The sequence below is a fragment of the Gobio gobio genome (genome assembly GCF_949357685.1).
Source record: "Gobio gobio genome assembly, chromosome: 12".
Taxonomy (NCBI): domain Eukaryota; kingdom Metazoa; phylum Chordata; class Actinopteri; order Cypriniformes; family Gobionidae; genus Gobio; species Gobio gobio.
The window spans coordinates 22,830,676-22,833,084 of record NC_137105.1 but is presented as its reverse complement, the minus strand read 5'-3'; the positions used below and the strand labels follow the sequence as shown (position 1 = coordinate 22,833,084).

The following is a 2,409-nucleotide window of genomic DNA, read 5'->3' as shown; positions in this document are numbered from 1 at the left end:
AAGCGGGCGCACTAACAAGGATGTTAAAGACCGCAGCCTCTAGCATCACTCACTAACGTGCCTCTTGAGGCCAGGGGAGTGAGGTTTACACACACAGATCTTACTGGTCTACGTCCGCTTCACTCACCCTGATAAACCTCACTCCCATACGGGTCACGGCACCAAATGTAACTGGTCCTACTGGTCCCGCTACGAGCAGGATTTGATCCGGTGTCTCCAGCGTGGGAGGCAGGCACGCTAGCAAGGATGCTAAAAACTGCAGCCACTATTGCATCAGTCACTAACGCACCTCTTGAGGCCAGGGGAGTGAGGTTAACACGCACAGCACTTACTGGCCTATGTCCGCTACACTCACACTCACTACAATCACTCCATTACACATGCAAAGATATGATGCTTTGAATTCTCTATTAACTATTTTCATTGGAAAGAAATATACAAGCTAGCTGGTCAATTTTTGTCTAAAATGTAAGTTACTGGATATTAATTTGCACGTTTATAGAACCGTTGTACAAAAGCAATATAATCCTACTTTGGTTCTGAATATCAGCATGGCTGTGATTATTATAGAAATAAAATGAATTATAGAGTGCAGCAGTGCCCAGAGACTTTTTCAGCGGCCTTAGTTCTAGATGTATTTTACGTACGAGATTTTGTTTTGAAGCAAAAAAGCATTTGAAAAGTGGACAAAAAGATCAAGGTACATGACTGTGGCTTTTATGAGGGAAAGAGCTGCAATCTCATGAAGCACTGCAAATGACATTACTGAATTAAAAATTATGGAGAAATAGGTCTAATTAAGGGTGTTGATTGTATATAGCAATACACACACATTTGAGTAGTTTTAGAATGCAAGAAAACTTACTCTACACATCATTCTCAGTGCTCAAGAGCTCTTTTTGCACAATTTGCTTGTTGCAATTCTCAGAGTGGTGGAGATTTCAGGTAATGTAGGTAGGCTAATGTAGTTTTTCAACAGGAATTCTGCTGTTAAACACGATTATTGAAAAAAATATAATGTACGATCTGAAATAATGTGGGCTCGTAGTTTCAATAAAAGCAAATACCATTACTTAACAACCTTGTATCTCACAATATGTCGGTTTTTATACGTTTATAAGTTACCATTCAAAATGAATTCCCCTTTGGAGAAAATAAATTAGATTTTTACTTCAGGAACCTGACTGTTGCACTCTATAATGTAACAACCTTTATAAGAGCTTTCAAAAGCAGGTAGGTCAACACAGTTTCTGTCCTTGAAGAAGAAACACAATAGAAACTGTATGACGTTCACGTTCACAGTTGTTATTTCTTTCACTGCACAGTCATCGCCGTTAATGTCATATAATTACATAGCACACAAATAATCTGGTGTCACACTCCAATTGCTGCATTCTCAGTGTCCTTGGAAACCAACTCCTCTTGCAAGGGTGACGAACCCTCCATTAATTCTAGACCATGTTCTGTCAAAGATGAGACGTCAGGACTTGCACTGTAGCTTGTCCAAGATGCTTGGTCAGTTGTGGGAGAGGCTGAATTCTCTGGGGCATCGAACCCGGAACCGCCATAGGTGTTTTGTTTAGTAGAAGATGTGGCTCCATTCATCAGAGGATCACTTGATGCACCTGCTGCTAGAATACTAGTTTTCGACTCATGGCTAACTTCTGCTGTACTGAAACGCCCTGGTTTTTCGTGAGCAGGTACCGAGTCAAATGTTCCTATTTGGTCCGTTTTTGTTGTGGGGATATTTGGAAGGCCTTCATGACCTTTGTTGTCAACCCAGTGCAGTTGTCCCTGTGGAGACGTGGAGTGGGCGTAGGTGGGAGTCTGAGTTGATCTCAGGCTCACCGGTGGAGTATTATTCATCTTATTAATTATTGGTACATCACTTGTTGTGATATTACTTGTGTTAATTGGCACAATTGCGGCCGTCCCCAATACATCTGACCGTCCAGACACAGAGGCAGACGTCGGTTTCCATATCAAACTGTAATAAATTGCCAGTATTATAGCAGCCAGAGACACTGACAAAACATATGCGAATACAGTAGCCAGTCTCACCCACTTTTTATTGGTTTTAGCAGCCATTTTAGCCTTTTTATCTCCCGTGTATGTAGCCGGTTTGCCCCGTTCCATGTTTGGCATAAAGTCCCGTTCCCTCATGTTCGCGCGGATTCTCCCTCTGTGCCCCTGTACGGCGTCCGTCTTGAACGCCTGTTATTGACGGCTAATTCAAGAGAACTGCTGACGGTTTAACACACAGCTTGTCGATTATCCACGTCGCTGTTTTTTTCATTCATTCATCATTCCTCCAATTTTACAAATCCACAATAGCGATATGTTTCCAGCATGACTGTAGCGTGTGTATTCCCATGGAGAGATGCTTCCAGAGCGATAGATGACCGGTAG

General features: G+C 42.2%; 1 protein-coding gene across 1 annotated transcript; it reads right to left on the bottom strand.

The window, feature by feature from the left end:
* Positions 1–1,374: 1,374 nt before the first annotated feature.
* LOC307134557 (uncharacterized protein) lies at positions 1,375–2,163 on the bottom strand (the record flags this gene model as incomplete). Its single annotated transcript, XM_079830367.1, has 1 exon — positions 1,375–2,163. The coding sequence occupies one exon, from the start codon at positions 2,161–2,163 to the stop codon at positions 1,375–1,377; it is 789 nt and encodes a 262-aa protein (XP_079686493.1).
* Between the last annotated feature and the right edge of the window lie 246 nt (positions 2,164–2,409).